Source organism: Alnus glutinosa, chromosome 1 (genome assembly GCF_958979055.1).
Source record: "Alnus glutinosa chromosome 1, dhAlnGlut1.1, whole genome shotgun sequence".
NCBI lineage: Eukaryota > Viridiplantae > Streptophyta > Magnoliopsida > Fagales > Betulaceae > Alnus > Alnus glutinosa.
In genome coordinates this window covers 3,180,105-3,196,426 of record NC_084886.1, presented here as the reverse complement: position 1 = coordinate 3,196,426, position 16,322 = coordinate 3,180,105, and the positions used below count along the sequence as shown (strand labels likewise).

The 16,322-nt window shown below is 34.1% G+C and overlaps 1 protein-coding gene and 1 long non-coding RNA gene across 3 annotated transcripts; one reads left to right on the top strand and one right to left on the bottom strand.

The window, feature by feature from the left end:
* LOC133858533 (uncharacterized) lies at positions 1–2,367 on the bottom strand. 2 transcript variants are annotated; one of them, XR_009898525.1, is made up of 2 exons: positions 2,095–2,367; positions 1–200 (listed from the first exon to the last, which is right to left on the bottom strand). It is a non-coding gene; the product is annotated as an uncharacterized LOC133858533 (long non-coding RNA). The 2 variants fall into 2 exon arrangements; XR_009898524.1 differs by lacking the exon at positions 1–200 and adding an exon at positions 259–562.
* A 6,632-nt stretch (positions 2,368–8,999) lies between these two features.
* LOC133866101 (protein DETOXIFICATION 29) lies at positions 9,000–16,322 on the top strand. Its single transcript, XM_062302659.1, has 8 exons — positions 9,000–9,464; positions 9,576–10,117; positions 12,952–13,038; positions 14,744–14,800; positions 14,930–15,168; positions 15,282–15,400; positions 15,714–15,800; positions 15,920–16,322. The coding sequence occupies exons 1-8, from the start codon at positions 9,120–9,122 to the stop codon at positions 16,007–16,009; spliced, it is 1,566 nt and encodes a 521-aa protein (XP_062158643.1). The 5' UTR covers positions 9,000–9,119; the 3' UTR covers positions 16,010–16,322.

Sequence of the window (16,322 nt, the reverse complement as noted above, 5' to 3'; positions counted from 1 at the left end):
TTTTCCAAAAATAGCACATGGCTATATTTCATTATATAAATATATATATATAGTACTTCTTTAGTTATTACATCATAATTCCAGGAATTTCAAAAAAAATATGCACAATACAAAAGTCAGGCCGGTCTTTATAGATCTATTGCTCTTAGGGGTAGGATCTATGCCATCCATAGAGAAAAGACTCTGGTCTACAGTGTCATCTGAAATATTGGGGGAAAAAATGGTGAGTTTGACAACTCAGTAAATAAAACACAATAATAAAAGTGTAATTTTCTTTTCAGGAATTCTAAATAGAGTTCAAATACTTCTACAAATAAATAAACAGTAAAATAAAATATAATTAGATCAAATGCATGTATTATTTATATAGCGTGTAAGTTTTAACCTCCCTTGGACCAATTCCACTTTTAACCATGAGCGGCGCACGTTTGGCTCCTCCCAATGGACGACTATGGGCTCATCTTGTCGTCACAGGAGAGAGCTGTACCAGGTTGGGAACTTTCCTAGGTGAAGGTCACCTGGCCGATAGCCCACACTTTCGTCCTTCCATGTGGTTGACATGCTACCCACATAACACATATATGATCCGGGTTGTCTATGACATGGTACCGCATGGGTAAAACTGTGTGCACATGTAACATATACTATGATATCATCAACCTTTGCTCATATGGTGCACGTGTAACACATATGCTATGATATCATCAACTTTATTCGTATGTGGTGCACATACTTTGGGGACTATGATTTCACAAACTTTATTCATATGGTGCACATGTATCAAATATAAACCAAGTATAACCACATGAGATTTCAATCACATCATATGACGAGCATTATTATAATGGTAATATAAAAAAAGACAAGTAATATTAAAAGAGTTGAAAGAGTTTAGAAAATTCCCGACTTTTTCTTTTTAAAAAAGTGCTATTAAAACTTCGCTGGGGTTTTGAGAGAGTGTTTCCTTTAACTGGTATTTTCTTAGCAGTATTTTAGCTAACTTCTCCCTAGATTAGATCACAAGAATATTTTAGAAGGTATTTAAAAGATAATCAATTTTAAGAAATTTCTATTCCAATATAGTCACAATTTTGTTCTGTGAGTTGAGAACAGATCTTTAACATCTGAAAATTAGTACAACCCAAGCCAATTAATGTGTAAAAGAGCCATATATCGAGTGGGTATCACAAAATAAAAATCCAGAACAATACACTAACTAAATTCCCTAAAGACATTCTCAGACAACTTAAGCAACAGAAATATCAAAAAGGGTCATATAATTAGCAACAGTAGCAAATGTATTTCAATTTCTTTTAGGCCGTCAAGAAACTAATGTATACTATTTATTTTTTTTACAAGATAAGAGGTTTAATGTAAGAATAATGCTACACATCATCCCTTTGGAGATCTAATGGGTATGTTTAAAAATTGATATTTATAATTTTATATCCTATGGGTAATAAAGTTCTCTAATGGATATCAAAAATATTACCAAGTTCTCTAAAATACCCACAAACCATGACTCTCTGTACCAACAAAGAAATAACACTTTCCCATAGCATCTCCCCTTCATTAAGAGAAGTCATCAAAATCATCAGATTACTTCGTTTATAACAACTAAAAACCCTCAAGAACTAAGCTCCAAGAAATGAAATCCAAAGAGCTAAAACAACCCCAAAAATCAGAAGGGAGAACTGAATTTATACCCATAGATTCATCAGAAAATCAACAACACCATTCGGCTAATCACTAGAGAAATTACCAAACTAACTCCAAAAATTACAAACACAACTGTTCTTCCTATATCGGTGATTTACCCAGAATTTTCAACATCTACAAACCCAACAATTTCCCAAAACTAATGCCCATTAGGTCTACCGAAAACAAAACTCAAAGATTTTACAATGCCCATTTACAGAGAATCACCCATCCATACGGTTTCTCAAATAGAAATCTTCCAGAAATTCCACTACCCATTCGGTTTACTCCAGGAAATTTTCCACAAATCCAAGATCACAAAACCCAGAATCACCCGAATACAATCACTTAAGCAAAGCAATTAAACTCTTAAAGGAAACAGAGAAGACGAGATACCTGGTGGGTTCTTTGATTTCTTACGTCTGCTTGCTTCTGAAGAAGATGTGTGGAGAAGGAGGTTTCGTTTGGGTTTAAATAGGAAGGAGAAGGCAGAGTTGGGCAAGGCTGTATTTCTCTGAAGCTTTGGGCATGGCTTCCACGCGTTGCAGGGCAAACTTGAGAAGTGGCGATGGAAGAGAAGACTAGCTGCAACGTGGAGGAGTAGCGGAGGGGAAAATGTGGAGGGGGACACGTTCTCATTCTACCGCGTGGAGAAGAAGATTTCCCTTATTCTAGTGGCTTTTTTTTTTTTTTTTTTTTTTTTTTTTTTTTTTTTTTTTTTTATATAACTATATATATTTAAACATCACTGGTAGGTTGGATTGCATGCCACGTGTGAAGGAACAAGGCCATCATTTTCAGCAAACGTGCATAACAAGTTGAGGCCTACTGAAATTCTAAAATCCCCTTTTTTTTTTTAACTCTCTTTTATAATTTTATTCATATTTATCCCAAAAATCTTTATAAAAGAATTCAATTTAAACTTAATCTCTTTTAATCTATTATACAAAAAAAAAATTCTTTGGGTTCTATTTATTAAAAAAAAAAAATGCTCTAAATTTTTATGGAGTGTTATAATAGCAATTTGGACTAATATAATAATATATAAAGAAATTGAGAGAGAAACATGAAAGGTGAAAAAAATAATATTTAAATAAAATAAATAGTAAAATAGATAGTCGTACTAGAGTTTGTATTGAAAACTGAGTAATTAAAATATAATATAAAGTTTTTTGAGCAGCTAAAATAACTCTTATCGAGAAGAGAGGGTCTTACTTTGTGAATCCTAATAAATTTTTTAAATTTTTATTTTTAATCAAGATTGATTCAAAGGTTGGTTGAGACTGACACATCAACATTGTGTGACAGTTGTAAAATAAAAATGTAATTTATAGCATTACTATTAAAAAAAATATTTTTTTAATGGTTTTAAGTAACCCAAAAAATTACACTTATCCTCTTAAAAAAGTTATAATTTACTTCTCAAACTACCCAATTCCGTCACTTAGCCTCCATCAGGCTTTTATGGTAAATTCAACGTAAAATGGGTCACATGTGACATACGTGGCTCAAAATGACAATAATATCTCATGATTTCCTCTTGGTTAATATGTTACTCTTCACGTTAGTATTACTTTTTTTAGATTTGGGTTGTTGTTGGGGAACCCACCCATCTACTTTAATGTTTGTCTCCTTTTCAGTTGAATGAGAATACGTACGGACATAAAAAATAAAAAATAAAAAATAAAAAAATAAAGCAAAAAAACAAAAAAATCATCATGGGTGTGGACCCATGGCCTAACGTGGATCTCCACGGCTACATGGCCAGAAACCCATGATCTAGCCGTAGGTCTCAATTACCAATTTTTTTTTTTTTTTGGTTAATCTAAAGATCTAATTTTATTTCCACACAAATGATAGGGATATGATGGACATTTTACATCATGTGTATCGCAAGTGACCTATTTTCCGTCATATCTAACAAAAAACTCCAACGGAGATGGTTAAGTGAAAGGGCTTCATAAGTAAATGATTTTCAGAGTCAATCGTAACATTTTAAAATTTGGAGAAAATAGCGTAATTTGAGTAATAATTGGGGGGAATAGGTGTAATTTCTCCAAAATATTATTTCAAACTAAGTCTTAAAATGGAAATGTGATATTTCTGAGCAAAAACAAAAAGTGAAAGTAATGAAGTTATAGAACGAGTAATGATAAGTGCTGAATGTTACATATTTAAGCCCCTTAATTTATATATGTTAAGCTCTTAGTTTTGTTATAGTTCGAAGTTTTGTGTTGTTTTTGTGTTTTTTTGTATTTTATAGGTTTTGTAAGAAAATTCATCAAATTTCAAGATTAAACTCCAAAACAAATTTGAATTTAAAGAAAGAGAAGTCGGTAAAAAATTGTTATTTTTTTAAATAATCCAGAATGAACACGTCTCAGTAATTTAATCATAACTTTCGGTTTAAGTATCGGATTTCAACAAAATTTATGGTGTTGGAAAACTAATAAAAAATTAAACAAATATGTCAGAAATATGTTTTTTTCTAATTCGGATGTTTACCATGCCAAAATCGCCTCGCAATAAAAGACAACAAATCTGAACGAATTTTAGAATCATTTTCCTACTTTGATGGAAATTTCAGAAAATGAAAAGACTTGTACTTATTCTATTTTGGCTATAAGACCTATTTATAACTGTTCTAGGATTTGTAGAGCTTCTCTAATGCCTATAAATAGGCCTTTAACCTTTAAAGAAAAATACACACAGGCTGCAAGGAATAATCAAATACTACATCAAAAAGGAGATTCTTTTTAGTTTTTATTTTCTATATGCATAAAATTTTAGTTTATATTAGTTGTAACTAATACTTTAGTTATGACTCGATTGAAGCCTTAATTATGTCTCGTTAAGGTTTTCAATTGGCGCCTTTGTTACAATTCATATATTGATGCTTAACTTGATTATTTCTTATTTTCTTGAATTTCTCTCATGTTTATGCTTGATCATCATATGCATGTGGTATGAATTTGTTATTTGTGTCAATATAGATGACCGAGTCTTAGGCATAACAAAATAACAAAAGAACCCCATCACAGGTCCTTGGATTAATCAATATAAAGACAATTGAAATAGATACCATGTTCAAATCTGAGCGTGTTTGCCGGTTTCCATAGATTTATGCTTTCTTGAAAAACAACTTAGTAGATGCCATGTTAAATCCTTCAAAGCAGAAAAGAGCTAGAGTATATACCATGCATAGCTCGTTGTTCAGGAAAATCAACAGCTTTAGGAGAATATATCATTCCATTGTGGTTGGTAAGCATTAAGTATTCAGTTATGATGGTAGCATTGGCATTGTGAATCTTAATTGGGTATGATTAGCGGTGGATATCGAAGCCCTACTTTATCTCCTATTATATTTCTTCAATATTTTTATCTCTTCTTTTATTAGATTTTATTAATAATTTTATTTCTTTGCACTCATCTTAATTATTTAGGAAATCTTTTAAGCATAATTTACTAATCCTTGTGGGAATAATCTCGTATTTGCCTACTATACTATCTTTCTGATCTTATGCACTTGCGAGTAAAACGTACAAATATTTATCTATTTATTTAGGTAGATATTTGGACAACAAGTAATGTTAGAAATTATACATTTTTATCTCAAAACTATCTTATGTTACCGTTGTGAGATAATTATGAGACAAAAATGTGATATATAGGCAATAGCAAACCAATAATTTTAGTGTAGTTTTTTTCTAAAAAAAAATAATAATTGGGGAGAAGGAGAAAATTAATTTTTGAGGATATACCTCATAAAATATATATTTTTTGGGGAATTTTTTAAGCATAAGCTAGTTCTGCCCCTTTATATGGTATTACTATGACAGAAGAGAGCTCGTGAACAATGAAAAAAAAAAAAAGGATGAAATATCGGTTACAAGTTATAACGGACAAATATCATTTATAAAGAATAAATAAAACAATTAAATAAAAATCCAATATCTCATTATCTCCTTCTTTTTCTTTGTCCACCAATTTCTAAAGAGAAATGCCACGTGTACTAAAATTTTTATAAATGAAATTTTACTAACTGATGTGAAGCTTATTTATTGAAGATTAATCAAAATAATTAATAAAAATAAATGCTACGAGTATCAATAAATAAACTTCACATCAGTTAGTAAGACTTTATTTATAAAAGTTTAAGTAAATGTAGTATTTTTCATTTCTAAATCAATTTTATTTACCGAATAAAAAACTTGGAAGAAATCCATTTTACATACACTGGTCAACATGGCGAACCCAAGCTCTGGGCGGGCTTGGTCTAAACTTTTTAACACATTGGTCGGTGTTGCTATTTTGGGTTTGAGCCCATCAAAGCTATCGGCTGGGTTTAATGTTTGACCAACTTAACCAAGATTCAAGGCTGGGTCCAAGTGCTTAATCTCCAAATAATACCGAAGGAACTAAACGCAAAATATAAGAATAAATAACCAGGCGCCCCCTTTTTTTTTTTTTCATTGTGGTGCGAGTAAGGATGACACTTTGTATTTGTGTGTTAAGTTTGGATTGTGTCGAAATATGAGTATAAGATTATAAAGCTAAATTATAACTTGACCCATTTAATTAAACAGATCAGACCCCTCAATCATAATTCGATAATTTAATGTTGGGGGTAATTATATTTTTCCCCCATCAACTACCAGTCATTGTCAACATGCCCCCATGAACTGACACATCGACCAAAAGAGAGCATCAAACTACCAATTTTACATACTTTGCCCCCCTCCGTAAGGGAATCCTGTTAACTTGGACGGAATATGTCATTTTTTGGCGTTAATTTTGGTTTAAAGACCAAAATGCCCTCCAACAATAATTAATAAAAAAAATTAAAATTAATATATTTTAAAAAGTTGAGGGCATTTATGTTATTTTTGAATTTGAGTTAGGGTATTTAAGTCTTTTCACGAATTAAACTGACGAAAGGGGCAAAGTATGTAAAGTTGGTAGTTGGATACTCTCTTTTGATCGATGTGTCAGTTCATGGAAGCATGTTGACAATGACTAGTAGTTGATGGTGAGAAAAGTAATTACCCTTAACGTTGGATTCTCATAGATCATGTTAAAAATTGTTTGGAGTTTAAGCAATGAAATTAAAAAAAAAAAAAAAAAAAAAAAAAAAGATTTTTCCCTCAATTTCAAGACATTGCCTTCTTTAGAGAATTTAGAGTTTGAATTGTCTTCTTTAGAGGTTAGGTAACTTAGGTTCCATATTAGTTAGTTGATTGTTTTCCTCTTAAAAGTTGAAAAAATTGAATTGTCTTTTTAGGCTTTAGTTAACCATTTAGGAGGTTTCCCATCTTTAGAATGGCAACCATGGTTAGTTTACCGAAAAGAGAAGTTGCGGTAGTTGATTTTTTTATCTAGCTACTCTTCTCGCGGTGCGGGAGCGAATACACATGATTCAGTCAACCTATTTAATTTAATTATATAAAATGCCCCCAGAAAAATCCAAGAACGACATCTGCGTCCAACTGAATCAGCTTGTCGGCACCAGAACCGAGAGAGCCTTGGACACGACTGTTTTCTCTAGTTGTGGCTGTCCGGCTCTCTCTCTCTCTCTCTCACGTTTGTTGGTGACTCAAATTTACAAATAATTGATAACTACCATTCTCAGATCTTGCAAAGTACAACTGAATATACAGATGGGTTGACTAGTAGATTTGCGTCACCACGTTGGATGGTGGATATGTTTCTAATTAGTAGGTCATCACGCTGGAAACCTCAGTACACTACAGATTCGTTCAACAGCTTAGCTACTACTTTGATGTGACGGCAAAATGTTGGAGTCATCCCGCTTTTTGCAACTTTTGTCCTCCCACTTTCTGCAAATAGGCAAACGATTTGAGTTGAAATAGTGATGCTGCTCTTATGCTCGATAGTTGATGCTAATTGTGTTAGCACTGAAAGGAATATGTTCCACTCTTTCTTAAATAAAATTGACAAAAAATTGAGAATATTCATTTTGTAATTTAAATTTTGTTATATTTAAGGTTGTATATGATGTAATGATGTTACTTTATTTAATCTTTTTTTTTTTAAAAAAAAATAATATGACAATATTTGAAGATGTTAGTTGATCGTGCTCCGAGTTCTAGATTGACGATGCCCACAAGAAGGACAAAAAAGAATAATTTAAGTGCCCTGCTACTAGTCCATTGAGGGGCCACCTCAATTTTTAAGTTAGAAAATGGCTCAAAAAGAGGAAGTAAGCTAGAAAAACGATAGTGTTTGGTTATAACAGAACAAAAGTACGTCTCATCGATTTCTCCCTCTTTTCTTACATAGAGTGTTTAATTTCCTGCGCATAGTTTGCCTAGATTTGGGGCTCAACATAATATGATTTTGTGAGCCCCGCTCTCTCGGGTCACGTTTTCATCAAATCTACGATTGTGACAAAATTTCAGTAATTCATTGGTGTTTTCTTGCGCCAACTCCCCCCCTCATATAGTTGGCCTAACATTAACCCTAACTAATTTAGGTTTGGCCGGGCTTGGTATCATTGAGCTTGGCCGGCTCAATATGGTTTTTTGCCTGACCGGCTAACGACTCTCGTTGGCAATGGACCTGACTTAAGGCTATATCAAAGGTAGGTTGGTCCAATTTAATTAAAAGAAGTCCACTTTATAGGAGGTTGACATATGGTATATAATTAAAAGAAGAGGGAATTGAAGGGACGACCCGCGCGGACGAGTATGAAGACAAGATCCACTCACCCAGGAGGAGAGAAGTCTACCATGATTTTTTTTTTTTTTTTTTTTTCCCTTCCTGAGGTTCTCTCTCTTCAAAACAATTAATGGAATCATTTGAGATATGCAAAAAGGATTAATTAAGCCCAAAAGGTATACAACAAGAAGTCTGCAATATGATAACGGTGGCCATGATAGCTAGGGATCGATCGACCTAATTAACTTTAGAGATGATATACACCACAATAATCCAACGTATTTTTTAAAAACTAAAAATATTTTTTTTTCAAAATTATTAACAAGTAATTCCAAGCACAAAATTAATATTTTTAAAACGAAAGTTCAAAAAAAATAATAACAAATTTCTCGATCACTTTATTATCATATCAAAATACCTTTTCAAAACAAAATTAAAAAAAAAATGTTTTTTTTTTAAAAAAAAAAAAAAACAAACAAACAAACATTATCACACATATTAACTTCACTATTATGTGAGATGTTCTTCTCATTATTCATGATATGGTCAGCATTTAATATTAGATTTGTCTTCATTGGTGTTTATGATTGAGTACAAGAAAGTAGTCTCCTATCGTAATTCGTAGGTCGATTGCAAGTTTAATAAGTACAGGAGAAAGTTGGCTCTTATCACAAGGCCGCCTGCTGAAACATAAGGCCAATCTTTCTCTCTCGTCTCTCTCTCTCTGACTCTCTCTCGCTCTCATGGAGAACGGTAAGCAGCCACTTCTCTCCTCCAGTGGGGACCAAAGCCAAGACCAAGACCAGCTACAGTCGGCCCCTGTAGCAACAAACAGTTCCTCTGCTGCCACCTTCTTCACCGGTGCCGTTGACATCCCTCCTATCAATGGGCCTCGTGATTTCTTCAGAGAGTTCCTCATTGAATCAAAGAAGCTCTGGTACCTCGCCGGCCCGGCCATCTTCACCTCCATATGCCAATACTCCCTCGGCGCCATCACCCAAGTCTTCGCGGGCCACGTTGGTACGCTCGACCTCTCCGCCGTCTCCATCGAAAACTCTGTCATCGCCGGCTTTTCCTTCGGGTTATTGGTACATATTTGTGCTATAATTGATAGAATTATTTATTAATATTTTCCATCCGTTAAGAATTTTGGGTACCACTAATTACACTTACAAGAATATACATATTGAATCGATCAGCTTGGAATGGGGAGCGCGTTGGAGACGCTGTGCGGGCAAGCGTACGGAGCCGGACAGCAGGACATGCTTGGAATCTACATGCAAAGGTCATGGGTGATCCTGCTGGCCACGGCTGTGATTCTAAGCCCGTTATACATCTTCGCCGGGCCACTCTTGAAACTCATCGGGCAGACCGATGCCATATCGGAAGCTGCGGGAGTCTTCGCCATTTGGATGATTCCGCAGCTTTTCGCTTACGCCCTGAACTTCCCCATCGCCAAGTTCCTCCAGGCCCAGAGCAAGATCATGGTGATGGCTGTGATTGCGGCGGTGGTTCTGGTTCTGCATACTCTCTTCAGCTGGCTGTTAATGTTGAAGCTTGGGTGGGGTCTGGTGGGTGCGGCGGTGGTGCTCAACTCATCGTGGTGGATCATAGTGTTGGCACAGCTGGTGTATATCTTCAGTGGGACTTGCGGTCGCGCTTGGTCTGGCTTCTCGTGGAAGGCGTTTCAGAATCTCTGGGGATTCGTTAGATTGTCTCTCGCCTCCGCAGTGATGCTCTGGTGAGACCCTTACATCCTCTATGGTTTCTTTCTTTCCGCTTGGCTCTGATTCCGGATCAGGGTGTCCGTCAGCACCTTGGACTTAAAAATTTGATGGGACTTTAAAATTTAATTTGAATCAAAATTTATCAATGATTTATTAATTTTAAAAATTATATCAATTTAAAAATAAATATTATGGTTTTTTTTTAAAAAAATAAGGGATAATTGTACCGTTGGTCCCTGTGGTATACCATAATTATTTTTCACTCCCTATGGTTTAAAAAGTTCATGGGAGGTCCTCGTGATATGCAATAATTACAAATTGATCTCTGGCGACAAATTCTGTTAAATTTTTTAACAGATTCCGTCAAATGCCACGTCAGCCAGAGGCGGTCCTACATTGGGGCTAGGGGGGGCCTGGCCCCCCCCCAAGCCCCAAAATTTTCCCCTACTTTTTTTTTCACAAAAAAAAAAATTTAAAATTTTACCCCCTGATTTTTTAATTTTTTTAGTTTTGCCCTCTCAATTTTTTTCTTTTTCCAATTTGGCCCCTCCATTTTTACAATCCTGGGTCCGCCACTGACGTCAGCGACACGTGTCGCCAATAAGATGGCGACATGTGTCCACCGTAATAAAAAAATATAAATTTTTTTAAAAAAATAAAAATACTTATTTTTTAAAAAATAAAAAAAAAAAAAAAAAATCAAGAAAAAAAATACAAAAAAAAAAAAAACTGAAGGGGCCGGCCACCCCCAGTGGCCGCAGGGGGTGGCGCGTGGCCACCCCCAGTGGCCGGGGGTGGCGCGGAGCCACCCCAGTGGCCTGGGGGTGGCCTGAAAGACCACCCCTAGAAGATCCAGGGGTGGCCATCGGGCCACCCCAGGCCACTCGGGGTGGCCGCGCGCCACCCTAGAGTTGTCTGGGGGTGGCCGCGCGCCTCCCCTGCAGCCACTGGGGGAGGCGCGCGGCCACCCCCAGTGGCTGGGGGCGGCCAGGCCACCCCCAAAGGGGTGGCCGGCCCCTTCAGTTTTTTTTTTATGAATTTTTTTTAAAAAAAATAAGTATTTTTATTTTTTAAAAAAAAAAATTTATTTTTTTATTACGTTGGACACGTGTCGCCATCTTATTGGCGACACGTGTCGCTGACGTGGCATTTGACGGAATCTGTTAAAAAATTTAACAGAATTTGACGCCAGGGATCGATTTGTAATTATTGCATATCACGATGACCTCCCATGAATTTTTTAAACCATAGGGAGTGAAAAATAATTATGGTATACCACAGGGACCAACGGTACAATTATCCCAAAAATAAAATAAAATTTGACAGTATACGTGTCCGACAGCTATCCTCTATTTTAAGTAAAAGGAACTGCAGCCATGTGGTCAATTTTTTTAAAATCTAACTGTAGATGATGTTTTAAATGAGGTGATAATATATTAATTACGTAGTATTATGTACACAGTTAAATATAATAAAAAAAAATATTAATATTGAAATGATTATTTTATATTTCACTTTAATCGGAAACAGTTCTAATACATATTAGTCATGTAAGGCTATTAAATATTGAGTAATGCAATATTGATCGGAACTCCCACACCAATATTGTAAAATAGTTATGATATAAAAATTTAATTTTTAATATTACTCTTAAATATTATAATTAAAGCTCCTTAAAATTATTTATATAGTTCACCATCTAATAAGGTATCAAGATAAGACTTGATCGTCAGACAACATGCACCATCGCTCCATTCACCCAATATAAAGTTTACCTTTCTAAAGTGCCACAAAATAAGCAAAAAGTTGAATTAAACGGAAAAAAAAAAAAAAAAAAGAAGAAAAAAAAAGCAAAAAATTGTTCAAAAACTTTTAACTAGTAATTTACTTTTGTTTGAAAATTATTAACTTTGGTGGTCTTATTGTGATTTAAAGGAGCTAGATGAGTGTTTTGTTGACTGTAAGTTTTATAAATTTCTATTTGTTTGAAAAGTTCAAATTTATAGAGATGAGAAGCTTAATTATTTAATCACTACTCTAATAATACTCAAGGCCACCTTATCACTCATTTGAAAAATATGAGATAATAATAATAAAATAAATAAAAAAAGTCATTACGAACGTAATTATTTAACTATTATTTTAACATAATCCATTAATTCCACGTGATGCATTTAGCCTTGTTAAAGACCAAGTTAATGTGACCCACAAATTCAAACCCAAACAAAATGAAACAATACCTTTGTTTAATTTTATCATAATCCAACTCAAAAAAAAAATTATATCATAATCAAATGAAAAGTCGAATCTTGAGCATAACATATAGGATTAAATACTTTATTTTTCTCTGGTCTACCAAACAATTTCTTTCTTTTTATTGGTTTTCCGCTTAAAAAACTATATATATATATATCTTACATTTTTCTCTGAGAAAAAAAAAAAGAAAAAAGAAAATAAAAAGAAAAACGCTTAGAAAGGATTGTGATTGACTTGTCTACCCGAATACCTACTAATTAGTGAGGTTCACGGCATTCAGAGCACGAGCGGCTCAAAGCTAGGGGCGGCCGCGCGTGTAAGGCCCCTAAACACAATAAAACCTTAAAACCTCTTTAAAAAAATAAAAACCTTCTGAAAATAGTAATTTTTAAATTAATAATCTCAAAGTCAAAATCTAATATAACTCATATGTCTTCTGCTATTTTGCCTTTCAAGTTTCAAGACATACAAAATAAGGAATTAAAAATGAACAACGTACGATTCACAGTTCAATTAATATCGAATCATTCTACTACCGCTTAACATTTTTATTTTATTTTTTTTGTAAGTTACTAAAGCTTAATTTCTGCAGCTTGGAAGTTTGGTATTTCATGGCGTTGATCCTTTTTGCTGGATATCTAAAGAATGCCGAAGTTTCAATAGATGCCTTGTCCATATGGTGAGTTTTTTTTTTTTTTTTTTTTTAAAAAAAAAATATATATATATATATAGCTTTCTTTTCTACCTATCTGTCTAGGTAGATAGTTTTATTATATTTATTAGGGTCAATTTTTATAATTAGATTAGGACGACAGCTCGTAGCTGCATTTGGTATTTTTTTCCAAGCGAATTTAAAAGTGACAAACATGGTCTAAACACGTCAAGTACGAGATGGCCGGGTGTCTAATTCGAATAGTCTCTCTCCATTTATGCGTAGAAACCGCGAGCATCACATGTTGTGCTGCTTGTGCTACGCTTAGGGTGAGTGAGGTGGTAGCTCTCGTGGCCATATATATTAGAGTAATGGTATTTGTCCATCAACCGGTGTATATTCAATGCATCTTGATATGGTCCATGCATTGGATGTGTCAAAATATGTTGGGTGTACACTCAATTGATGTACCTACAAATAGCATTATTCTATTACTCTATATATTAACACAAACTTGAATGAAATGCTTGCTTTTTTCTTTTTTCTTTTTTCTTTTTTTTTTCGGTACACTCAATTGACGTGGCATGTTCAACATTTTTTATAATTTAATATGACATGAGTTTGAATTATATTGTCTTTATTTGTTAACTCTTATTTGAATTAAATATTCTAAAAATAATATTAAAATATAAATAAAATGATTAAAGTGACTTTTTTTTTTCCTTTTTTTTTTTTAAAAAAAATATATGAACTTAAACTTCTAGCAGTCTTAAGGATGGTTTTGCACCATTTGACTGGCAGCTTATACTTGGGACTTCTATTCAAAGGCTGTCACTATCCTATTATTTTGTCTTCATTATTAACTCTTATTTGAATTACTTATATAAAAAAAAAAACTCTTATTTGAATTAAATATTCTAAAAAAATATTAAAATATAAATAAAATGATTAAAGTGACTTTTTTTTTTTCTTTTTTTTTTTTTTAAAAAAAATATATGAACTTAAACTTCTAACAGTCTTAAGGATGGTTTTGCACCATTTGACTGGCAGCTTATACTTGGGACTTCTATTCAAAGGATGTCACTATCCTATTATATTGTCTTTATTATTAACTCTTATTTGAATTAAATATTCTAAAAAAAATTAAAATATAAATAAAATGATTAAAGTGACTCTTTTTCTTCTTTTTTTTTTTAAAAATATATATATATATATATATATATATATATATGAACTTAAACTTCTAGCAGTCTTAAGGATGGTTTTAGCAGTCTTAAGGATGGTTTTGCACTATTTGACTGGCAGCTTATACTTGGGACTTCTATTCAAAGGCTGTCACTATCCTAGTAGCCCGTGGTCCACAGATTAAACTGACCATAAGAAGGAATTGGTCTTCAAAGTCTCTTTCTTGAATTGAAGACAATTGTACGTACCAAAGCAAAAAAAATACCATCATTTTGTTCGTACAAACTGTCCATGAAGCAATAAATTAAATACATAATAATTTGTATAGTGTCAAATTCAGCGATATTTTTTTAAAAAAAAAATAAGAAATAAGAAATAAGAAATCTGAGCTCAAGGGATTTTTTGGTCATTAGATAGGGCTGCCTCAACCTAATGTCCTTTTCTCAAGGGGTTGCTCTGTTTTCTGAAATTACAATTAGCTGACAGCTTGATTAAACAGATATAAAGATAATTATTTGGTATTCATATATACATATTGATGTTGCAGCATGAACATATTGGGCTGGACGATCATGGTAGCTCTTGGGATGAATGCCGCCATAAGGTTTGTGGCAGAAACACACCTCCTGGCTCCTATCAAGCTATCTTCTTTTACTTGCAAAAAAAAAAAAAAACAGAGTTTTCTGCTAATGCCAATCTAAACAACAACAAAAAAAACTGTGGATGGATGCAGTGTGAGAGTGTCAAATGAGTTGGGCGCAGCTCATCCAAGGACAGCAAGATTCGCGCTAGTGGTGGCAGTGGGAACTTCATTTTTGATCGGACTTGTCCTCGCACTTATTCTGATTGTCTCACGAAACGTGTACCCGTCTCTGTTTTCGAATGATACAAGCGTGGAAGACTTAGTCAAGGAGCTCACGCCAATACTGGTTCTGTGCATTATCATTGACAATGTTCAACCAGTTCTCTCTGGTACCCATATACCTTTTGTCCTCTTTAAGAATGTCGTCTCTGCTGAATTCTTGTATATATATATGCCAAAGGAAACAAATCTTAACCATTAATGGATGAGTCGATTTTTGCAGGGGTGGCCATTGGGGCAGGATGGCAAGCTGTTGTTGCTTATGTCAACATTGCGTGTTACTACCTTTTTGGTGTCCCTTTGGGTCTCATAATGGGTTACAAGCTTGATATGGGTGTCAAGGTAAGCCTTTTCTCTCCCTCTTTCCGGTTCTCCTTTTTATGAAGGAAAAATGGGCTTATTCCAGTGTGTTAAATCACTATTTTTTCTAAAAACTTAACCATATAGGAAGATATGAATTTAATTATTTATATTCTCTAACGCCATGTGGTTTCGTGAGGAAGAGAATGGGTTCGAGTTTCCATGGGCGTTATACTAAGAAAATCACCATAACCATGAGTAACAATCAAGTGGAAACCTCATTGATAAAGATGAGTAAGGTGTTTCCAAATACATGAAATTCTAATTTAGTTATATTATCATTGTTAATTTTCAGGGCATTTGGTATGGAATGATGATAGGAACAATCGTACAGACGTGTGTTCTTTTCATCATCGTTTATAGGACCAACTGGAACAAAGAGGTAAAGTACTTCAACAACACTACCATACACATGCATGCAGGCAAACTAATCCAAAATTGCACAAATTATGCTCGACACTGAACATGTTAAGCATTTACTAAATTGGTGTGAAAATACAGGCTTCTATTGCTGAAGACAGAATAAAGAAATGGGGAGGACCTTCTTCAGAACCCAGGGAGAACGATGTAGAAAAAACAGCCGACACCTGAAAGTGCTAAGAAACGTACGTGCCAGGCTTTTTTGCAAAAGTTCCAAATAAAAAAAAAAAAAAAAAAAAAAAGGCGTGCAGGTTCTAACAATAACATCGATCAGTGGCGAATGCAGGCCTTACTTCTAAGCATATTTTCTTCAGCATTTTGGGCCCTATGGGCCGCAAGAGCTCTTTCCACAATTTAGTGTAGCATCACGTTTTTCTTTCAAGAGCAATTTATTTTGACGTACTGCCGGCATTGGAGCACCATGAGCAAATATTCTTCGAGTTTGTTTTCTTTGTTAAGAGCATCTACGGCGGCAATTTCGCTA

What these genes read in the sequence shown, in the direction of transcription:
- LOC133866101 (XM_062302659.1), top strand. Translation starts at nt 9,120, where the DNA reads ATGGAGAACGGTAAGCAGCCACTTCTCTCCTCCAGTGGGGACCAAAGC. An exon ending in GGGATGAATGCCGCCATAAG is followed by an intron (nt 14,801 to 14,929) that starts GTTTGTGGCAGA and finishes GGATGGATGCAG; the next exon opens with TGTGAGAGTGTCAAATGAGT. An exon ending in TGTTCAACCAGTTCTCTCTG is followed by an intron (nt 15,169 to 15,281) that starts GTACCCATATAC and finishes CGATTTTTGCAG; the next exon opens with GGGTGGCCATTGGGGCAGGA.